The 22,815-nt window shown below is 40.3% G+C and overlaps 1 protein-coding gene across 3 annotated transcripts in view; it reads left to right on the top strand.

Moving 5' to 3' along the window:
• Nucleotides 1-22,815, top strand: part of dnaaf11 (dynein axonemal assembly factor 11) — a 44,770-nt gene that overhangs the window by 10,684 nt on the left and 11,271 nt on the right. For all 3 annotated transcript variants that reach the window (XR_008564454.2, XM_054747152.2, XM_070541530.1), the window contains exons 2-6: nt 7,600-7,767; nt 7,897-7,974; nt 8,184-8,356; nt 9,215-9,402; nt 9,595-9,723. Coding sequence is in view for 2 of the 3 variants with exons in the window: in XM_054747152.2 (XP_054603127.1) it covers nt 7,600-7,767; nt 7,897-7,974; nt 8,184-8,356; nt 9,215-9,402; nt 9,595-9,723 (736 nt within the window). In the remaining variant the exon portion in view is untranslated. The remainder of the gene's footprint in view (nt 1-7,599; nt 7,768-7,896; nt 7,975-8,183; nt 8,357-9,214; nt 9,403-9,594; nt 9,724-22,815) is intronic.

Here is a 22,815-nt window from a genome sequence, read left to right as displayed (position 1 = left end):
TCATGTCATGATGACATGTCATGATGTCATATTATGTCATGATGTCATGACATGGCATTATGACATGACATTATGGCATGACACGCAACGTCCTTGCGGAGCTGCCGGAGAGCTCTGCAAGTCGGACGGAGTCGAGTTCTTTTTTCTAAAGATCCGTCAGTCGAGACGGACAACGCAAGCTTGTGATTGGTCAGGACGCCACTGTTGTTTACAGCGCCGCCATTTCGCCCTCAAAAACATAAACAGAGCCAAGGATAACAAGCGGCAGACACGGAGAAGCTTGTAGAATACCTCGCGAAAAAACTCTAAAAACATGAATGTTGAATTCTCCTGTGACTGGAGGAGTGAAAAGATGCGCAGCGAGCATTTTATTTGTGGACGGAAATGACAGGAAATGTGGGTTTAGAGATGGCGAGCGCATGAAGAGGTGGAGGAGAATGAGAGACAAATTTGTCTGTGTTCAAAAGTCTCTTATATACAAAAAAAATTAACACAATATAAACACCAGGGGCGGCGTTAGGCCCGGCTACTTGGACTGAAGCCCCGGATGTTTCATGGAAAGTCCCGGATCTAAATCGCGGAAGTAACATGCAGTGCCAAAGTCCAACAGAGAGGGAGCAGCTGGCAGTAGTTTGTATACAGCCTGCCTGAGCCTCCACCACTGAAGAAGAAGCCCTTCAGCAGCCGGCTTCTTCTGCAGTCTCTGCCTGAAACGCATGAGTGAAGATGGACATAAGGACGTTTTTTAGACCAAAAGTACGGCGACAGAACCCAAGCTTTGATGAGACTGGTGTTGACTCAGGTTTGTGAGTCTTATTTGAAAATATTTGTTGTGCTGCTGGTTTGCCTAAAGTTAGCTTACTATCAGGTAAAGTTGATGGAGAAAGAAGGGGAATATTTACCATCACTGTCCAGGATGAGGTACCAGCAGACCAACAGGCAAGTCATTCATAGAGATGTAACAGCCGTCATCTGAGCCAGCCCAGCAGTCCCTGTAGATGGACGATGGAGTGGACAGTGAGAGGAAGCGTCCCAAAGCTCTCTCTGCAGACCGTATTGTATGATGTTCCACCCTCTGGCCAGATACTTTCAGCCACGTGTCTGTTCCAGCCCTCCATCAACGTCTGGATCCTCCTGCAGCAGATCCAGCTGCACTGTTAAAGACTTCCTGTTCACTCAGCTTAAATAAATGATCCAGGAACAGTCACTCAGGTTAATCCTGCTTTAACCGTACATAACTGGTCCATACTGGTTTTGATCTGTAACTAATTGTAATGTATTATAAATAATCTTGTCTCCTTACCATCTTTTCATTTTATGTTCTTGTAACATGTTCAAAAACATCTGAAATGAATAAAACTAATGATAAAATCAATGTCCAGAAAAAGTTATCAGTTAGTATTTTGTTTTAATAAATGTGTTCAAATATCAAACAACTAAATAACATTAACATGATGACCGTAGAAGTCCTCTCTCCCAAGAGGACCACCAGGTAAAGCCTCTCCTGACCCTGGACACCTGCAGTCCTAAACAGAGAAAGTCAGAGACCACAGGTGACAAAATGCAATAAACACATTTTTACATTTTATCCACATGAGAAGATGTTAGCAGAGTCATCAATCGTGCTGACGGAGGAAATAATACAGCCACATCACTGCTTAGTTTCTCAATCGGGGAACACCTAGTTTATTCTGTCACGTCATCTTTTATACGTCACTGACACCAATCTCATTGGTTGAATTAAACCACATGACATTAGTTAACAAAAGATAATCCATAAGTATTTACAATACAAACATACAAAGATAAAGATATACAGAGATAAAACAAATGAGAACACAAATATAATGTAATATAAATCAATATTAAATCATGATCTTTTGTAGATCTCAGTTCTTAACAGAAGATAAAAATTATATTCACAATTTTTACTTCATTAAAACGTGTCAGCTGTGTAAATCCCTGAATGTGAAACTACTTTTCACAGCAGAACACGGAACTACTGTGGTCGTGCGTAGCCCTAACCCAGGGGTCGGCAACCCGCGGCTCTGGAGCTGCATGCGGCTCTTCCATCCATCTGATGCGGCTCTCTGTGTTTGTAAAATAATGAATGGATATTTAAATAAAATGCTTTATATTTTACTCCTTTAATTTTACATCTGTATGACAATTCTAAATGCAAAGATTGTCTGCGTAAACCTGAACAGGTCCAACCCGGTCTTACTGTCAGACCGGGTTGACGCGTCACGCTTGTGCGTAATCATATCGGCGCTTTCTGAGCTGAAGAGGAAATGAGATTCTGGGATTCTCCTCAGACAGGCTCCTGGATGTGCCGCCACATTGGAGACAGGAACAAGCACTATTCAGCCAAAGTTTCATAATCAGGGAACATTTTCTAAGTGACAAGTCTCTCTGAGAGACCGGGTTTGGAAAACGCGGACGAATCTTCCCGCATGTGCTCTGGTTCTGCAACTCGCTCCAAGCCCCTCTCCACATCTTCAGCTCACTGTGGACTTTATGTAGTACACGCTGACAGTGAGCTGCGCTGAGCAGTGTCCAGCTCAGATGTTCAGATGGGAATCATTTCTTGAGTGATTTGTGATGTGCGTAACGAATAAAATGTCAGTTTGTCTGCTTGCGTCGGGGTAATTCTTTCTATTCTTTCTCCATCAAAATAAATAGTCAAATACGGGAACTATCCGGTCAACACAAGCCCTGCTTTTAACTGTTTTGTTTTCTTGTGAAAATTGTTGCAAAGAGATATAATTTAACTTGATTAACACCAGAGCCAGGCGCACTGCGCCGTTATCTCCGTCACTGTAAATGAGGGAAAAACAAACTAATCGGATCCTTTTCTTACCTTCCCCACCTACAAACTTTAACTACAACAATCAAACGTGACAGAGCCTGGATTTGTATTCTGAACAGTCTAAACATTTTTTAAAAAGAAACGTATGACAAAAGTGGCACCTGCTCTGTGAAACCACCAACAGGGTGAAAATATCAAAATATTGTAGGCAGAGACGGGCTACAACTTCTGGATCCATTTTATATAAATCGTTTTATTGATTATCTTCTTATGAAAGATAACTTTGAGGTACACGAGCGACCGGTGTTGTGACATAAATCGACTCGATGCCAAAACATGATTAGCCACCGCGGGATCGCGCACGGTTAGGTAATTGCATTTGTAGACGAAATTCCCCAGGATTTCGCCCTAAAACTCAGCATATCTAGCAATATGGACATTCAGAAAGCAGAGATAACCTCGTCCGGTACTTAAACAGATGTTTATCGCGGATATTAGTTTTTCTAGTTCGGAAGTTGTTTTAAGTGTTGCTATTTGTCTTAAACGTTCACAATGAGGATATATTAATCCTTTTTGCAATATTTGCGATTGAAAGATTGTTTGTGGTAAGAACTGGCTTTCTTTATGTTACAGCCTTGATACTAAAAAATAAATAAACAATGTAAAATGGCACCCTGTATTGAATGTAAACGTTGTATGAATGTAAATAAACAATTCTCCAATTTGATTTATTCCCCCTTCCTTTCTTTAGTCCACTTGACATGGAGCCAAAGTTAACTAGTTTGGGGCACATTTTTACTTGAAAAATAGTATTTAAACTGATCAAGCTTTGGCATTACAATGACACTGTGTAGGTTACTATCTATACATTACGTTGCTCTATTTAAAAGTAACAAGATTAAAGCACTTCAGCACATAAAATTAAGATTGTCACTTGCAAAATAGAGACTACACCCTCCTGTTTACCTATAAGAAACGCCTAAAAATATCTTTAAATTCTTTATTGCTGATTTAATTATAGACAACTAAAATGGCATTTTACTTGCCAAAAAGTGATTGAATCGCTCAGATTTTCATGGAGGCTAAAATTGACCAAATAAGGGTTTTATGTATTATCTGTTGATGTTATTGTACTCATACTGTCTACTGTATCATCATAAACACCCCAAAAATGGCAAAAAAAAAAAGATTATTTCCCTTGCCAAAAATTGATTAGTGTCCTGGTCACCTGTAAAGGGTTAAATTTACCTAAATATTACTTTATTTATTATCTCTTGATGTTATTAGTGCCATCACAGGATGCTGGGTCTCTTCCACATTCATAAACACCCCAAAAATGGCTAAAAAAGATAATTTCCCTTGCCAAAAATTGATTACAGTGTCCTGGTCACCTGTAAAGGGTTAAATTGACCTAAATATTACCTTATTTATTATCTCTTGATGTTATTAGTGCCATCACAGGATGCTGGGTCTCTTCCACATTCATAAACACCCCAAAAATGGCTAAAAAAGATAATTTCCCTTGCCAAAAATTGATTACAGTGTCCTGGTCACCTGTAAAGGGTTAAATTGACCTAAATATTACCTTATTTATTATCTCTTGATGTTATTAGTGCCATCACAGGATGCTGGGTCTCTTCCACATTCATGAACACCCCCAAAATGGCTAAAACTAACTAAATAAAAAAAAAGACAGTTTCACTTTATTGAGCTTATGTATATATATATATATATATATATATATATATATATATATATATATATATATATATATATATATATATATATATATATTTTACTTTCTTTTGTTTTTTGTTTAAAGATTTGTTATTATGTTAGGCTGAATTTTTTCAAGGCAACAAACTTTGCTCACAGCTCATTGGCCAATAGCGTTAATTAGTGGGCAAGTTGGTTAATTGCATCAACTGTCGGTGCATTTTGCAGTGCAAGATGGATGCAACCTTGCATAGTCAAATTTTGGCTTTCAAAAATGAAGGAATATATCCCCCTGGTCTTTCTCTTTCACAGAAGTCCAACTTTCGTCGAAAAGCCAAGAGTTTTGAGGTCCAAGGTATGTTTATTGGTTTCATAACCAGTTTTTCTGCTCATTACACAACTGCAAAGTCTGCTATGTTTTAATTATTATTTTTTGACCAGGTTTTAGAATGTATAAGTTGGCTTTACGTATACTTAACAGGGTTATCTTTATGATCGGGGCACGGCAGAGCCTCCCTAGTCCGACCAAAGTGCTCGACTCGGGTCATACTCGGACCCACGACCCAGCACGAGAAACGCAACTAATGGTCATCCTTTAGAGCTCCAAGGGGCACGGCAGAGCCTCCCTAGTCTGACAGAAGTGCTCGACTCGGGTCATACTCGGACATGTACCCCCCCACCTTTTCCAAACTCAAGGTTTGACCTCTGCATTTTTTACCATCCAAAAACAATATTACGCTATATTAAATTGACACTGGTTGAGCTCTAGGACCAAGCGGAAACCAACTGCTTGTTTTGAAGCCTGTTTCTCATTAGAGCATACTGTAAAGATACCCCCCCCCCCCCACCCCTGTGCCCCCCCCCCACTTCTAAAGTGAAAATTACGTCCATGGTAGACAGAATATGTAGGCCTTATGTACATGCTCCATACTAAGAATGTTTTAAAAGGTCAGTCATGAGTACAGTGTTATTTTTTTCTCCACGAAAACAACTATGCAGTGTAAAGTATCAAATCAAGAAAAAACTTATGTTCCTTCATTTCGATCCATATTGTACTTTTTTGTACGTTGTTAATCAAAAGTATTCCTGTTTTGCTTTAAGGTCTTGCAGCGTTTCTACCACAGTGATTGCCTGAAATAAAAAAATAAAAAGATGATAAAAAAGTTGCTTTAATTTTAAACCTTTAAAAAATAAGCTGTAGATCACACATTAAATGAGTGTAACAAGAAACATTTTTTTGGTGTCAATTCAATATTGTATGTCATACAAGTTAAACTAATGAATACCTGTAAAAAGCAAAACTTTAATTGAATGTACATGTAATCCAGTTTTTATTTACATATGAAATTCATTATTACACTTTTGCTTTACCAGTTTGCAGAGTGCATTCTCAGTGGCTCTCCTGTGGCATTTGACAACTCACCAAAAGCAATCAATGCTATTAGAGAGCAGATTGCTGTCTGCCTCTTGGAAAACACAGGTATCTTGGTGAAATATCATGCACATGTAAAACTCCTTAAATTTATGGTCCTGAAACTGCATATATTTTTGAGTGAAACAATATTAAATACACAAGAATATTAAATTACAGTTTTCCTCTTATTTTTCATGTACATACATAGATGACTTGACAGGAGTGTGTTATCTTTGTGACATGACATACGGCAACACTCACTGGGTAACTTATCCATGTTTTTAGTCATGAATAGACTTTTAAGAATATTACAATACACTGTAATAACATTGCATCTCATTGAGTTTAAGATAAACTAATGTGATTGTTTTAAAGTATCTTAAGAATTTTTCTAACTGAATTATTTTTACTTATTTTATTTATGTACTTTTTTGTCCTCTTGTCTCAAACAGATTGGATGTGATGTGTGCCCAAGATGGTACCACCAAAAGTGCCTGAGTAAGCCACCAAAAAGAAAGAAAGAAGAATATGTCTGTGAAGCATGTCTGTAAAGACACTGTATATGGTTTGATTAAACATATTTGTACCTATTTCTGTGGTTAATTGTAAATAGTTTCTTGAGATGTTTCTCCTATTTTAACTGTAAATCCTTCTAGCTGTTATATTTATAACAAGAAACAGATATTCGGACGGAATATTTTCATGTTTATTCGAATATGATTGTGGAACACACCCAGCATCATAATAAATGAAGTAATATTCATGTCAATTTAACCCTTTACAGGTGACCAGGACACTGTGATCACTTTTTGGCAAGGGAAATGATCATTTGTTGCCATTTTTGAGGTGTTTATGAATGTGGAAAAGACCCAGCATCCTGTGATGGCACTAATAACATCAAGAGATAATAAACAAAGTAATATTTAGATAAATTTAACACTTTATAGGTGACCGAGCCGATCTTGCACCCGAGCAGATCTTGTACCGACACCGGCGCGCAAAGCATGCTGGGATAGCCTTGTTCTACAGAGAAATCCAGGAAAACCAAATGATGTGGAAGGCCAATGGTGTTGCAGGTCACACCCACTGGCTTGACCGACGGACTGCTGTACAGTCTCATTATGAAATAAAGCAGCCATAGGAAAAAAAACATCAAAACACTATTATTAAATAAAGGCTGTCTTTGTTAAAAAGATGTTATGTAATAAAAACTGAATGAATTGAATAAAAGAAGCTCAATATTAATTTGGATTATTATAAAAAATGACTTTTGAAAAAAAAACTTTATATTAATAGACATTTTAAAAGAAGAATGAAACATATTTCATAATATTGAGCTTAGATTTTACATAACATTCTGTTATTTCATCATTTCATTGTCAGCCTGACGAGTTTGCAGCCGCAAATGAAACGTTGCAGGTAAATAAAACCTTTCTGTGTTTTAAAAAGAACTAAAAGATGCAATTTCATTGTCAGATTACATGATTGTCTAGTATTTCTTCATGTAGATATTTATTTCATAATGTCTTATTTAGTTATTGATTTTTGAATACTTTTGGGTTCTATAAAAACAGCAGCGGTAGTTATTTGTTAATGGAGCAGGTAACCTTTAAATGGTCAAAAACACAGAATTATTCTTATGAGTGTTTCTTCTCTCCAGTCACAGAGGACCTGGTCCGCCGCCGAGCTGAACACAACGAGTTTGAAATCTTCTCACTGGAGGAAGTTTCTCTTCATCAGCAGGACATCGAGAAGATCGAACACATTGACAGGTGGTGCCGCGAACTGAAGATCCTGTACCTGCAAAACAACCTCATCCCCAGAATTGGTATCTTCTGTAGATGACTCTGTAATTTATTTGTATTCTTTGTAAACAGCAGATACATTATTTTGACATGTACATAACAAAAAGAGCCTTTCACTCTGACTTCACAGACTCTGTACTTTGTTCTTGTAGAGAACCTTGGTCGTCTGAAGAAGCTGGAATATTTGAATCTGGCTTTGAACAACATTGAAGTAATTGAGAACCTGGAAGGTCAGTGAAGCAAACAGAAGTGGATGATATCTGTGTGTTTTTTTTGTGTTTAACAATGAAGAATCAACAGGAACAGGTGCATTCTGTAACAACTTTTAAATATAAAATAATTCCATTTTATAATGAAATAAAATAAAAGTCCTCATTTGGTTTGATGGGTTTAATCACCTCTGCTGAAGATGATGTTTGTTTTTGCTTCCTTCCCTCAGGCTGCGAGAGCCTCCAGAAGTTAGACCTGACGGTGAACTTTGTTGGTGTTCTGACTAGTGTGGAGTCTCTGAAACACAACATCCACCTGAGAGAGTTGTTCCTGGTGGGGAACCCCTGCATCGAGTATGAGGGCTACAGGCAGTACGTTGTGGCAGCGCTGCCCCAGCTGCAGGTTCAACAAACTCACACCTCCAAACGTTGATTTAACAGTTTTAGGAGTGTCTGCAGATTAAGGGAAGGTCCTGCTCCATCTTCTAAATAGGGTTGGATTTAAACCTAGTTTTGTTTTTGGCAAAAACAATTATTTACTTTTTCTCATTATAGTGTGAACTTTTATCCGTTTCTGTAATGATTTCATTTGAGTTAAATTACTCGTAGATTATCGTCACAAATCATTAAAACCACTTCTGGCCTAAAGCCTCCAGATGGAACATCAGGATTAGTACCTTCATCAGAAGCCATGTCTACTGCCCCCTGATGGAGGATCTACAGGTGTAAAAGGGTTATGTGTAGAATTGCATAATAAGATAAAGCACATATTATTAGTATTATTAAAAACAATAAAGCATCAGATTCCTTGGATCTGAATCTGTTCTCTAGTTTCCTGTTCTGATAAATAAATGTGAGTCAGTTATTAGCAACCAGAACCGGATCTGGGATCTGGTTACTGGATCTATGAACGGAGCTCAGAGGTCTGCTTTTTAGTGAAAGTCAGCCAGGGTTTGTCCTCCCATTTACCAGGTAATTGCAGAACGGGTTAATAAAAGACTTTACATAATATTTAATTGTTCTAGAGTTGCTGTCATGTGCCACAGAGAATCACTTTGAGGGCTGCTTCTGGCCCACGAGCCACCCTTTTATGGCGCGATATGGGGCCAAAATTAAGACTACTGCCCAGCAGCAGGAGTTGTTTGCTTCAGAATTCATATAGCCTCCTGCTGCTGGGCAGTAGTCTTAATTTTGGCCCCCATACCGCGCCATACCCTTTGGACACCCATGCAATAACCATAGTTTCTGTGTGTGTGTTCAGTGGCTCGACGGGACAGAGATCTACTGCTCTGAGAGGATTGGAGCTTCACAGGGTCTGGAAGAGGTGAGGAGACGAGTTGTGGAGCAAGAGATGGAGTACCAGAGGAGGAGAAGGAAGAAGAAAGAGGAGGTGCAGAGTAAAGAAGCAGGAGAGGAGAAGCAGAGGAAGCTAGGCTTCAATGCCCACTGGTACAACACCAACTCCATATTTGTTATGATTATTTTCTGAGTTTCACAGAAGATCTTTAAAAATGCCGTAAAAATTATTTAAAAAAAACAGTAGGAAGGGAAAAACTTTTACATTTTGTAAAGTAAAAATGTCTTACACTGAAATAAATTCAATGGATATTTTAGTTTAAACTAATTTCACTGAACTAACAGCTCACAGGAGGACCAGGAGCAGGTCGAGGAAGTGGAGCGAGCGTTCTGGCACACACCTTGTTCTTTCACCCCTGAGTCTCGTCTGCAGGCTCACCGTCACCTTGAGGAGCAGAGGAAGGCAAAGGAGGCGTAAGATATTATTTGTCTCGTATTTCTGCCGTAACTGATTAAATCCGAGGAATGTTCCTGTTTATTATTTCACTCTGTAGGATAATCCCAACTTCAATCGTGTTACCTCCCTGACCTTTGACCTGTTGGTTTATAAAACCAATAGGAAAACATTTAATTTAGCGTACGAGTCAAAAATCAGAGCTAGATCTGGTTTTACTGGCTCCACAGAAATATTAGTGAAAAGAAAGCAACCTGACGGGCAGGCGAACCGTAGAGCACACCCTGGCTCTAATATCCTATTATTTTTTGTTTGTTTATGCAGGTTTTAACATTTTTTACAGGGTCAATGGGACAAACAAGGTCAAACAATATGGACAGCAACAAAAGGGGCAGACAGAACGAGAGAGAGAGAGAGAGAGAGAGAGAGAGAGAGAGAGAGAGAGAGAGAGAGAGAGAGAGAGAGAGAGAGAGAGAGAGAGAGAGAGAGAGAGAGAGAGAGAGAGAGAGAGAGAGAGAGAGAGAGAGAGAGAGAGAGAGAGAGAGAGAGAGAGAGAGAGAGAGAGAGAGAGAGAGAGAGAGAGAGAGAAAGAAACACGCTCTTCTTAATTACAGCAGAAAAAAAACAAAATAGATGATCTATGTACTACTGGTCAGTTCAATTAAATTCAAGTTTATTTATATAGCGCCAAATCACGACAAGAGTCGTCTCAAGGCACTTCACATGATAAACATTCCAATACAGGTCAATTCATTAAGCCAGTCAGAAAAAAGTTTCCTATATAAGGAACCCAGATCTATCTCTTTTTTCTTGGAGTGGAGTATTCAAACGCCTAAATGGTTTCCATAAGTGACAAAAAAATCCTCATCAGGAAAGACTCCAGCAAAAAATACAAAACATGGAGAGATGTGACTGCTGTCGTGTTTTCAAATAATATTTATAAATCTTGATTATGAAGAAACTCATTTGGTAAACCACAGATTAAAAGTTTGGGACACCTGGGTATTTTCAGATTTTATGCCCTGAAGAAGATCCTATGTGACCGTTTAGCTGAAGTTTCACAAGTCAGTCACTAGGTGTCACTAAAGCACCGTTGATAAATGTACCAGAGGTTTGGAGCTGAATAAAAACCCAGTTATACATATAAGGCAGACAGTTCAAACTAAAATTATTATTTATTGATATTAATTGATTTACGAGGCACTGAAAGTGATGGGTGTCTGTGGAGAGTTTAGCCTGATAGCTCTTGTTGGTCCGTGACCCATCCTACTGCACCACGCCCGTGCTAGGTGAACAGTTTGGTGATTATCCTGAAATAAGTGATAACGAGATCAAGGCAGTTCAGCCTGCTTAAACCAGATTGTATTCCAAAGATCAGATAGAAACCTGGACCACATCAGTTAACACACAAATAATCCATCACTCTTAGAATGACCTCAGTTTGAAGAAACTGAGATCTCAGACTCACTTTTCATAGCAGTTTACACAAAGCCTGTTTTATTACTTTTTTTATTATCTAAAATGTCACATCTCAGGGTCATTACTGTATAATTATTGTTGAATCCCAACCAGAAGTGCAACAGTAGCTTGCTCAGCGGCTAGTTTTAGCTCCAAATCCCCACAGAACCCTTTATAAAGGTTTGTCTGAACTGCTTTCAAATGTTTGAGATTAAAGTTGTTTTAATACCTGGTCCCATTCACTAAAGTCTGTTTCACCAAGCTGAGGTTGTTCAAAGTGCCATAGACAAAACGTAATACAGGAGTTGTCTTCTCATGTAAACACACCTGAACTCTACCTGACTGTATGCGAGCGAAAAAAACGTATCAGTAAAATCTAAATGTCCAGTCCAAAATTCATCTCGAGTCTCTGCAGGTGACTCCTGAAAGCAAGAACGCAAGACAGGAAGTTAAACATAAATGTGAGCGAGTTGTTTCCTTATAGGAAGTTGTAAAAGCACTGAAACATTCCCTACCAGGGCAGACCAGTTGGTTCTGGTTCGGCTGTCAGGTTAATGAGGAGCTTAATGAACAAACGGTTCTGCAGCAGTCAGACGTCAGAGAGGATTGTGTTCTGCATTTGTTCTGAACAGAAGGACACGAGGGTGTCAGTAATCCTGACTGAAATAAGAGCAGAACATTTATGTGACAGAACTGGACTCTGATGACTACACAGACGGCCAACAGAGACACACACAACCGTCTGGATTTAAATCTAAATCTGATTAAACAGCAATCCAAACAGAAGCAGGGCTTATTAAAAGTTCTGCTGGAGCGAAAAGCAGCAAAAAGGAAAACAGCACCGCCGGCTGGAAAAGCACACGTCTGGAAAGTTTTTTTTATTTATGGCAAAACAAAGTAACTTGAAAGGGGCCACATCATGGAAAACCCCTTTTGGGAGCTTTTAACCAGGTGATATTGTTGTTTCTTCATGAAAAATACACCCAAACCCATTTTTGGCTGCATTCGTGCATTTTCCTGTGTCAGCTGCAAGTTTTCAGATTCTGAGTAAGGAGCAGCAGACACAAGGATGAAAACTAAATGCGTCACCAGGCCCTGCTCCTCCCCTTGAAGCTAGTCTCAGTTCTGGAGCCGTGAGTGGAGAGCGGTTGGTTTCATGCTGCAGGTGAGGATGTGACCTCCACCGGTGCCAGAGTGGAGATTCTGACAAATCACTTCTACTTTGGGGATGAGACACGCGGCTGAAATGAGTTTTCTCTGCAGGGCGGCTGGGCTCTCCCTTAGAGATAGAATGAGAAGCTCGGCCATCTGGGAGGGGCTTGGAGTAGATTTGCTGCTCCTCCACATCAAGAGGAGCCAGTTGAGGTGGCTTTGGCATCTGGTTAGGATGCCTCCTGAACGCCTCTCTGGTGGGGTTTTCTGGGGACGTCCAACCGGGAGAAGACCTAAAGGGAGACCCGGGACACGTTGGGGGGACAATGTGTCTCACCTGGCCAGGGAACCCCTTGGGATTCCGCTGGAAGAGCTCGCCCAAGTGGCTGGGGAGAGGGAAGTCTGAGCCTCTTAACTTAGGCTGCTGCCTCCGCGACCCGACTCTGGATAAGCAGAAGAGAATGGATGGATGGAAGGATATTGTGCCTAACTTTGCTCTCAAAGGCTTAAAGTAGAATGATATTGCCCCTTTAAAATGATTTAAACACCTGTCAATCTTCAGTTATTCTATATTATTTTGTCTTTAGAAAGTTTTAGTTTTAGCTATGAATCACTAAAATCTAACAGAAATATTTGAGCCATTTTGAGTAGACTCTTGCAAGGTCAGGTCAGGCTCTGTAACCATTACAACTCAAAAAAAAATATTTTAAACTGACTATGTGCTCTTTATAATCAGATTTGCGATTTTTAATGGAATAAACTAAAAAGCCTCATGAGGAAATAAATCTTTCTTGCTCAGAACTAAACAGATACGTCAGTTCATCCCTTTTCAAATAAAAATATGCTGTTAGAGACGATTAAACAGGTAGTTTTAGTTAAGTTCATCCCAATAAACATGTCAAACTCCCCCATCGGCTTCTTGGTTATTATGACTTTAACATTTACTAGAAAAGTATTTGCTATTTTGTCTTCATTGTAAAAGTAACTTACGTTGTCATATTTAGACATTTTCCCATAGAATATTTATTTTAAAATGCTGTAACAGGAAGTCTTACTTTAAAGAACAGGAAGTGCTCTATAGTAACATTAACGTAAAAGCAGCAGAAAAGCCACATAGGAGGGAAATACTTTTGTTTTATAATAAGAAATGACCTTCCTTAATTACATATGCTACTTATTGGTTATATTAATTATTTATATTTCATGGTATAAAGTTGTGTCCAAAGTGAATTTATAGTCAGACTAACTGACTACTTTTGTTATTACTCTCATCACCCTGTGGAAACAAATATTAAAAATGAAGTTATTCAGGTACGAGTATGTGATCAGGAGCCAGTTCAGAGGGCCTGAAAGCTGCATGTTGAGGACCCCTAATGTAGTGAAACAGTCAGGTAATAATTATGTTAATAGTGAGTTCTAGAACCCATGAAGACTTTAGTCAGCATCATGTGATCTACGTGCTTCATCTGAGTTGTGAAGGTTAAACTCCCAGCTTACACACACACACACACACACACACACACACACACACACACACACACACACACACACACACACACACACACACACACACACACACACACACACACACACACACACACACACACACACACACACACACACACACACACACACACACACACACACACACACACACACACACACGCCGCTGTCCAGACATAAATGGAGCATGTTGAACAGAAGTTGCTGACCTGTTTGTGGGTCGGAGGGTAAAGACGATGTCAGCGTCTGTTGATGTGAGCGATCTGACGCGACGCAGAGGAGGGTTAGGATGTCGAACACGCAGCTTTTTAGGAACATTTATCTTCGTTTGCATGAACATGTAGAGTTTTACTCTCTGCTGTCATCAGCCCACCTGAGCTGATGATGCTCTCCGTCTGCCACCAGCAGGGCAGGGAATAGGAACAACAATATTATGAAATAATTCATTCATTCATGCACACATTTATAGACGTTCATTTTAGTGAAACCCTCTTCTTTGAAAATGGCTCTCCTCTATTGAATATTTACCTGAAGTTCAAACTCACTCTCATTAAAAAGAAGTCACTTCAAAGTATTTAGGTTTGGATCCAAAATATTTAGATTTCATTTTACATACAGTTTTAAGATTTAATTGTATTAGATGTTACTTATTTAGATAATTTATTTTTGTTTCTAAATGTTTTTTAACATTAGCTTTTGAACCTTAACATGGTAAAATATAGCTGTTAGTTTTGAACGTGTTACTTCTTCTACTTTACAAATACGATATGGGATCAGCTGATTAACCATGGAGCCCGTTTACTGCTTGTTGACAATCTCACAGACGGCATCATAAGAAACCCTAAATGTTACATATCAGCCTGCTGTAGAAGCAGCTGACAAGGACAACAGTTTAAACGAGCAGTGATGTTCAATATTCTCGAGCTGTCTGTTCCACTGGGGCCTGAAAACCAGGCGCTATGACTACTGAATGCCCTTGAGCAAAGATGGACTTCAGGCTGACCCTGAGGATCTGGATGGATGCTGGAGCGTTCCTGTATTTATGAGTTGGTAGATCTTTTCTAAGTCTGGTGTATTTATATGGTCTTTAAATCAAAGTCTTATTGCACCTGAATCAAAGAACTAGAGAGCTACATGATACAGAAAGAGAATAAAAGTGACACTCCACCAAGGTGAGGTGTTTCAGAGAGGTTTCCATCAATCGCAGGAATTCAACCTTCAACCGAGGACACAGCTGGGCCCAGAGAGCTGCAACTGTGATGGCTGCATTTGTTTTGTTTCGTTTATTTCAATAAGAACAGATACAAGTACATAGACAAATAGTAAAATTGCAGCCCCATGTCTGTAGCGAAATGCTTTTAGCTATAGCTCATTTGCAGCATTTGTCCCTAGATGGACTTAAACAATCATAAATTAAAGAGAAGAAAGGAAACAAATATGGACAAAAAAATCACAAGAAGTAACAATAATCAGTTTAAGACAGAAAAATTATAAGAAAGGAAAAAAAACAAATAACAGTTAACCCTCCCACTGTCTTCATGGGTGACCCCGCCAGGAAAGTTGAACATTGAGCAGGATTGATGGTTTATCCCTAGAGGTCCATGTGGCAGGGGTGAGGTGGTGCATCTATCTATCTATCTATCTATCTATCTATCTATCTATCTATCTATCTATCTATCTATCTATCTATCTATCTATCTATCTATCTATCTATCTATCTATCTATCTATCTATCTATCTATCTATCTATCTATCTATCTATCTATCTATCTATCTATCTATCTATCTATCTATCTATCTATCTATCTATCTATCTATCTATCTATCTATCTATCTATCTATCTATCTATCTATCTATCTATCTATCTATCTATCTATCTATCTATCTATCTATCTATCTATCTATCTATCTATCGTGGGGCAAAAAAGTATTTAGTCAGCCACCGATTGTGCAAGTTCTCTCACTTAAAATGATGACAGAGGTCAGTAATTTACATCATAGGTACACTTCAACTGTGAGAGACAGAATGTGAAAAAAAATCCATGAATTCACATGGCAGGATTTTTAAAGAATTTATTTGTAAATCAGGGTGGAAAATAAGTATTTGGTCAATAACAAAAATTCAACTCAATACTTTGTAACATAACCTTTGTTGGCAATAACAGAGGTCAAACGATTACTATAGGTCTTTACCAGGTTTGCACACACAGTAGCTGGTATTTTGGCCCATTCCTCCATGCAGATCTTCTCGAGAGCAGTGATGTTTTGGGTCTGTCGCCGAGCAACACGGACTTTCAACTCCCTCCACAGATTTTCTATGGGGTTGAGGTCTGGAGACTGGCTAGGCCACTCCAGGACTTTCAAATGCTTCTTACGGAGCCACTCCTTTGTTTCCCGGGCGGTGTGTTTGGGATCATCGTCGTGTTGGAAGACCCAGCCACGTTTCATCTTCAAAGCTCTCACTGATGGAAGGAGGTTTTGGCTCAGAATCTCACGATACATGGCCCCATTCATTCTGTCCTTAACACGGATCAGTCGTCCTGTCCCCTTAGCAGAAAAACAGCCCCAAAGCATGATGTTCCCACCCCCGTGCTTCACAGTAGGTATGGTGTTCTTGGGATGCAACTCAGTATTCTTCTTCCTCCAAACACGAGTTGAGTTTATACCAAAAAGTTTTACTTTGGTTTCATCTGACCACATGACATTCTCCCAATCCTCTGCTGTATCATCCATGTGCTCTCTGGCAAACTTCAGACGGGCCTGGACATGCACTGGCTTCAGCAGCGGAACACGTCTGGCACTGCAGGATTTGATTCCCTGCCATTGTAGTGTGTTACTGATGGTGACCTTTGTTACTGTGGTCCCAGCTCTCTGCAGGTCATTCACCAGGTCCCCCCGTGTGGTTCTGGGATTCTTGCTCACCGTTCTCATGATCATTTTGACCCCACGGGATGAGATCTTGTGTGGAGCCCCAGATCGAGGGAGATTATCAGTGGTCTTGTATGTCTTCCATTTTCTGATAATTGCTCCCACAGTTGATTTTTTCACACCAAGCTGCTTGCCTATTGTAGATTCACTCTTCCCAGTCTGTTGCAGGTCTACAATTCTTTTCCTGGTGTCCTTCGAAAGCTCTTTGGTCTTGGCCATAGTGGAGTTTGGAGTCTGACTGTTTGAGGCTGTGGACAGGTGTCTTTTATACAGATAATGAGTTCAAACAGGTGCCATTAGTACAGGTAACAAGTGGAGGACAGAAAAGCGCCATAAAGAAGACGTTACAGGTCTGCGAGAGCCAGAGATTTTCCTTGTTTGAAGTGACCAAATACTTATTTTCCACCCTGATTTACAAATAAATTCTTTAAAAATCCTGCCATGTGAATTCATGAATTTTTTTTCACATTCGGTCTCTCACAGTTGAAGTGTACCTATGATGTAAATTACTGACCTCTGTCATCATTTTAAGTGGGAGAACTTGCACGATCGGTGGCTGACTAAATACGTTTTTGCCCCACTGTATCATCTATCTATCTATCTATCTATCTATCTATCTATCTATCTATCTATCTATCTATCTATCTATCTGTCTATCTATCTATCTGTCTGTCTGTCTGTCTGTCTGTCTGTCTGTCTGTCTGTCTGTCTGTCTGTCTGTCTGTCTATCTGTCTATCTATCTATCTATCTATCTATCTATCTATCTATCTATCTATCTATCTATCTATCTATCTATCTATCTATCTATCTATCTATCTATCTATCTATCTATCTATCTATCTATCTATCTATCTATCTATCTATCTATCTATCTATCTATCATCTTCTCATCCCATTCCATCCCATCCCATGGCGTTCCCTGGCCAGACTAGAGGTGTAGTCCTGGGTGTTCCTTTAGGTTTATCTCATAAGATTATCTTCTTTCTGCTATTTTTCATTCCTTGTTTTTTTTATTTTGACAGTTTTGTTGTTTATAGATTTTATTTTTAATCTGAATGGCTTTATGTCCTCCAGGCTGACACGAAGCCGACTCACAGCGTTTGGTTTCAGCGACGCCTGGAGCTCCAGAATGGCTGATCTGTGTGATGAATGCTGTAGAAACCCACAGGAAGCTCCTCACCAGCCTGGAGGTGTTTCAGCTTTCTGGATCATTACGTTTCCTCCTGAGTAATCAGCTGTCTCTCCTCTGCTGCTGCCTGTTTTTGCTAAAGATTCTGTTGTTTTTAACACTTTGGTTCATTTATCATGTGCGTTGACCTGACCTCCTGAAAGGGTGTCCAGCCTTCTCCTGTTACTGGGCAGTCAGATGAAATAGAAGAAACACAGTTAATGTTTGAAATATGCGAGTTAGCTAGCCAACCACACAAACCCTGGACCTTCACGGTGTCCAGGAGTGAAATCAGGCTGATGTGTTGTCTCTGTTTTTACCACCCATTCGTGTGCCACCATCAGGGCACTCTGACTTGATGCATGACGTCGTGCTGTCACAGAACTGTCAGAAGAGATGAATTTCCCTCTCCGGTTGTGGATTCCATGATAAGGTCATGCAGGAGAGGAGGCCGTGTTTAGTGTTGGAGCAGCAGATCCAGGCCTGCGTTCCTAAGCTGAGAATGGAAACACAGTGAAGCTTTGAGAGAAATGACAGGCTGATGAATGGCTGCAGTTAATTGAGCTGCGTGGATGAGACGGAGGTAGACATTAGCATAAAGGTTGTCTGTATGAGTTGTCATGGGGTTTGTGTTGTGTTGAAGGAGGCTGTCTCATTCACTATAAATATATCTAATTAAGAGTGAACACTTCCCCTTAATTGTTGCTAAAGTTAGCCGCTTGTTGACAAAACCACAGTTTTATACATCAGCAGGAGCAACGACTGACTCACCTGTAAATGTTATCTCCCCAGTGACATCACTCGTTACTCTTTGCACTTTTGCATCGTCATGCACCCTCTGACTGATTTTCTGATTATTTGTATTTTTTTCTAACTTAAAATAATTTATTTAGCTGTTTTATTTCCTCCAGAGGCCGTTAGGGTCACTGCTTTCGCTTTTTCAACAGAATGTCTCACCCGACTGTTTCCAAGATACCGTTTCAAACTGACATCATCTTATGTTGAAAATTCACACGTCCTGTGTGATCTGACAGAACTCTGTGATGATTCGGTTACAAACACACCAAGTTTTATCTAGGAGCCATTGTTGTCTTGCTAATATTGATTAGCTGTGGCTGCCAACTTTAATTAGATTGCCTTTAGTCAGTTTGACCAGTGAGTTGTCTCGTTCATGAGGTAAGGATGAGGAAGAAAAACAGGTGATCCAAGGCACTCTGAGGATTGGTTTAACAAGAATAAACCAGCACGTTTCGGTCACATACGAGCTTCTTCAGGGCATAAAATCTGAAAATACCCAGGTGTCCCTAAATAATGAACATCTGGTCATGTGACAAACATCAAATACCAACATCAACAAATGAAGGCAGAAACAACTATAAGTGAGCTGTGAAAAAACAGCAGCAGACAAAAACCTCCACCCAGATAATAAGTAATTATCACAATAATAATAATAATAATAATAATAATAATAATAATAATAATAATAATATATCCTCATCTAATGATATAATAGTTCCTGAAGAGCACCTGAGATATATATTTTTAATTATCCTACAGATGCGCTCACTCCCATCTGTTTTTGTTCATGAGTTACTTTGATAACGAACACACACGCACACACACACACACACACACACACACACACACACACACACACACACACACAGGGAAAACATTGTCATCCACCACAGAAATTGTAAATAAATAATTGCAATGTTTAAATAATGATAGAAAGGTAAAAACATGCTATTCCATGTTTTTACATTATTTCGTAACCAAAATAAACACGTTTGTATCAATTTTTAAACGTCTTGAAAAGTTCCAAACATTGAATGGTCTCCTTCATGTTTAAGAGCAGACCCTCAGAAAGCCCCTGCAGGGATTCAAATCTTCAGCCCCACTTGCTGCGATGATGGTTTAACCACCTTGCCACCGTGCAGCCAGCCAGTCTTTAATGAAAAAATAAAATAAAATTAAAATAAGCTAGAATATGAAAACCTAATAAAAGCAGCTGATGTTTTAGACACTTGTCTCTGATGCCTCAAACATCCTCAGACTGGAGAAGTCACACTTAATGATTTGTTTACAGGATCTAGTTGTCTGGTTTATTATTATTTTTATGTTAAATGTTTAAAAGTGTTAGTGTTGTTTGAAGTTTTCTCACGTGGCTAACAGAACGCTGCCCACACAGATCCCGCTCAGCTTCAGACGTTTAAACCAGCAGCAGAGCTGTCTGCTGATGTCTGCATGACTCAGCTGTTTAAGGATTCCTCTTCACACCTTTAGAGGAAAATGGTCAAATACCACAGGAGGAGGGTCACTCTCTGACCTTCTAACAGCACGTGGCAGAAAGAGACGAGCTCAGTTTGTCCTGTGTTTGCTGCTAAAGAGGCGAGTTTTAGCTGCACTTTTATATGTTTGTTAGGAAAGTATCTGATGAGAAGTCCTCACCATATGAGAATGCAATCATCAAGAGTGAAGGTGGTTCGTGATGGCTGTCACAGCTCTTCAACAGCAGCAGACACAGAAAGGGTTCAGATTCAGTCAGTTTAGCAGTTTTATCTTCTAGTAGCTGATTCAGAACACATGAAACAGAATGAAAGTCTCCCGTCTTTTCTTAGTGATGTGTTTTTAACAGTGGCCCCAGTCATACTGGCTATAATCAACACCAGTCTGGTTTCTGGTGTTGTCCATCCATCCATCCATCCATCCATCCATCCATCCATCCATCCATCCACCCACCCATCCGCTTATTCGGAGTCGGGTTGCGGAGGCAGCAGCCTAAGTCGAGAGGCCCAGACTTCCCTCTCCCCAGCCACTTGGGCCAGCTCCTCCGGAGGAATCCCAAGGTGTTCCCTGGCCAGGTGAGAGACATAGTCCCTCCAATGTTTCCTGGGTCTCCCTTTAGGCCCCCTCCTGGTTGGACGTGCCCAGAAAACTTCACCAGGGAGGCGTTCAGGAGGCATCCTAACCAGATGCCCAAGCCACCTCAACTGGCTCCTCCTGATGTGGAGGAGCAGCGAATCTACTCCGAGCCCCTCCCGGATGACTGAGCTTCTCACCCTGTCTCTAAGGGAGAGCCCAGCCACTCTGCGGAGAAAGCTCATTTCAGCTGCTTGTATCCATGATCTCGTTCTTTCGGTCACTACCCAAAGCTCACAACCATAGGTGAGGGTAGGAACGTAGATCGACCGGTAAATCGAGAGCTTCGCCTTCTCACTCAGCTCTCTCTTCATGACGACAGACTGGTACAATGCCTGCATCGCTGCAGATGCAGAACCAATCCGCCTATCGATCTTGCGCTCCAGTTTTCACTCACTCGTGAAGAAGACCCCGAGATACTTCAACTCCTCCACTTGGGGCAGGACCTCATCCCTGACCCGGAGAAGGTGGTGTTTTGTGCTTAATGATTTTAAAAGAGTGGTCATTCATCCACTCTTGAAGAAAGCTGGGCTAGATGCATCTTTGCCATCTAATTATCAGCCAATCTCTAAGCTTCCCCTTTTAAGTAAGCTGATGGAAAGATGTGCCTATGGCCAGCTGATGGCCTTTTTTTTAATGAAAATAATATTTTAGAAAATTTCCAACCTGGTTTTAGACAACAGTACTGAGACAGCCTTGCTAAAGGTCTTCAATAATATTCTTCTTGCAACCGATGACGGAAGGATTGTGCTGCTTGTTCTGTCGGATTTGACTGCAGCCTTTGATACAGTGGACCAAGAGGTGTTATTTCATCGTCTTGAGCATTATGTTGGAATTACTGGAATGGCTTTTAACTGGTTTCCGTCCTATCTCTCAAACACAATGGTGTGTATGCAGATGGGTGGTTTTTCTTCAGATTTCTCCCATCCCCCCTGGGGTGTTCCACAGGGTTCAACACTGGGACACCTGCTGTTTTATGGATTCTGCCTTTGGGTAATATCCTACGGAATTTTCACCTGTGTGCTTTTCACCTTTATGTGTCATGGTCTGCGTCTCCCCTCATGTGTCTCCTTGTGTTCTCCATCCCTCTCTAGGTTCTCCTTTTGTGTCTCCTAGCGCCCTCATGTGTACTTGTCTGCATCTTCCTCATGTGTCTCCTGGTGTTCTCCATTTTTCCCCAGATCTTCAGCCCTTTAGGTTTCCCTCCTCAGATATCCCCCTCCCAGTTCCTTTGCTCCCGTGGCCCCCTTTAGTCACGCCCCTGTAGTTTTTCTTTCTGTAGTGTTTTTCCTTTAGTTTCAGCTCCCCCCTTAGAATATTAGTTATGTTTGCTGCCCTTCTGGTCTTCATGTTTTTCTCTTAGGTCATTTTCCTTTAGCTACAGCTGTTCATATTATTAGTCTCTTTAGTGTGTTTTTCCCATCGGTGTTTGAGGTTTTTCTCCCCGCCCCCTTAGATTATTAAGTTATGTTTCCTGCTCTTCTTGTCTTTAGGTTTTATTCTTAGGTCATGTTAGTTTCCTCCCTGATTAGTAACTCAGTTCACCTGGTCTCTCTCTCCCCACACACCTGCAGTTCATCTTCCTCTCATCCTCCCCAGTGTATAAAACCCTTTTGTCGGTTCATTGTTTGGTGCCAGCGTTGTTTTGTTCCTCGTCACTAGGTCTCTAGGTTTTGTGCTAGAAGTGAGCTTTCGTTCTCCAGGGTTTCGGGACATTGGTTTTTGGCTTCCTGCCCTTTTGGAATTTTTGGTTCTCCTTCCTAATAAAGGAATGTTTTCATTTACATCCACTCCTGCCTCATGTTGTTCTGGGTGTCTGCATTTTGGGTCCAAACCTCCTCCTGACTCACAACGTGACAGTATGCTGATGACTGTCAGCTCCTTTGGATGGGTTTGGTGGTTGACCAATCTCAAAGGTTTTAGATTGTCTGACTGAAGTTTAAACATAAATGGCAGAGGACTGCTTGTGCATCAATGAA

The sequence above is a fragment of the Nothobranchius furzeri genome, chromosome 11 (assembly GCF_043380555.1).
Source record: "Nothobranchius furzeri strain GRZ-AD chromosome 11, NfurGRZ-RIMD1, whole genome shotgun sequence".
NCBI classification, from domain to species: Eukaryota; Metazoa; Chordata; class Actinopteri; order Cyprinodontiformes; family Nothobranchiidae; genus Nothobranchius; species Nothobranchius furzeri.
Note: the sequence above shows the minus strand (reverse complement) of the source record. Positions and strands in the feature narration are given on the sequence as shown.